Source organism: Microtus ochrogaster, unplaced genomic scaffold (assembly GCF_000317375.1).
Source record: "Microtus ochrogaster isolate Prairie Vole_2 unplaced genomic scaffold, MicOch1.0 UNK101, whole genome shotgun sequence".
Lineage (NCBI taxonomy): Eukaryota > Metazoa > Chordata > Mammalia > Rodentia > Cricetidae > Microtus > Microtus ochrogaster.
Window position 1 is genome coordinate 943,293 of NW_004949199.1, and position 1,207 is coordinate 944,499.

General features: G+C 40.8%; 1 gene segment (V, D, J or C); it reads right to left on the reverse strand.

Annotated features, from left to right (window-relative positions):
* Positions 1-356: 356 nt before the first annotated feature.
* LOC113455750 lies at positions 357-830 on the reverse strand. The segment is given in 2 exon segments: positions 357-682; positions 785-830. Coding segments are annotated over 2 exon segments (372 nt in total).
* Between the last annotated feature and the right edge of the window lie 377 nt (positions 831-1,207).

Consider the following 1,207-nt stretch of genomic DNA (forward strand, 5'->3'; position numbering starts at 1 on the left):
AGGCTTTGTCTTGAATCTCAAGAGGGTAAATATTCCCCAATATCAGAGACCTTCCTTAGTATTTGATCCTAATGTCCTCACCACAGTCATTTCTGTTATCAAAGTTGATTTTTTACAAGTAATTTATGTTGACTGTGTGGTGTATATATTTCAATTTTGCAAAAAGAGGACTCTTCTATCACAGATTTCACAGAACATAAATACAGAAAACATTATGTGAAATCAGTAGATGGGCCACATAAAGGAGCACCGAATTCTGTCTGCACCTCTTCCTGCACTGTCTCATGTGGTTTCTGTGCCCCCTGCTGGTTCTGGGCACTGCTGCAGGGAGGTTTGTTTCAGGGTTCACACTAAAATCATCTCACTGTGTTTATAGCACAGTAATAAAAGGCAGTGTCTTCAACTCTTAAGCTGTTCATTTGCAGGTACAGCATGCTTTTGGAATCATCTCTTGAGATGGTGAATCTGCCTTTCACAGACTCTGCATAGTGTGTTTCATAATTATTAGGTTTATATTCAATTAAACCTATCCACTCCTGGCCCTCTCTTGGTGCCTGGCAGACCCATTGCATCCAGTATTCACTGAATATGAATCCAGAAGCTGCACGGGAGAGTTTCAAGGACCCTCCAGGCTGTACCAAACCTCCCCCAGTCTCCACCAGCTGCACATCACACTGGACACCTGCAAACACAGAGAATCTTGTCAGAAAACTACAATATGTCTATTGTCACTCTCACTTATATTGGCCAAAATACTTAGTATCTCTCTTAATCTATACATTACCTTTGAAAAGAACAAATAGGAAAATCCAGCTCAGCCTCAAGTCCATCTTAGATGTTGTGTGTTGAGGGCTGACCACAAAATGGGAGGATTTATGAGTGTAGACCTGTTTGCCTCTGTCAGAACTGTAGGGTCCTGTGTTGTTTTCATGCGCAGAAGAGAAAATTATTTGCATATCTTCATGGTATATGAGGAACTGAATGACGTCCAACTTAGAGGAGACAGTTTTGGTACAGATGTCTGAAATAAGTACTGAACTAGCATTTGTAGGATCAAATTATAACTCATTGTCTTAGCGACATAGTTTAGTTGGAAGAGGATGTTTTCCATTCCTGAAACTAATGTGGGCATTCCCATCCCTGCATGATAGGCAAGCCATTGGGTCAGGAGAAACATAGGGTTGGGTTGATAATTGTCTATATGACA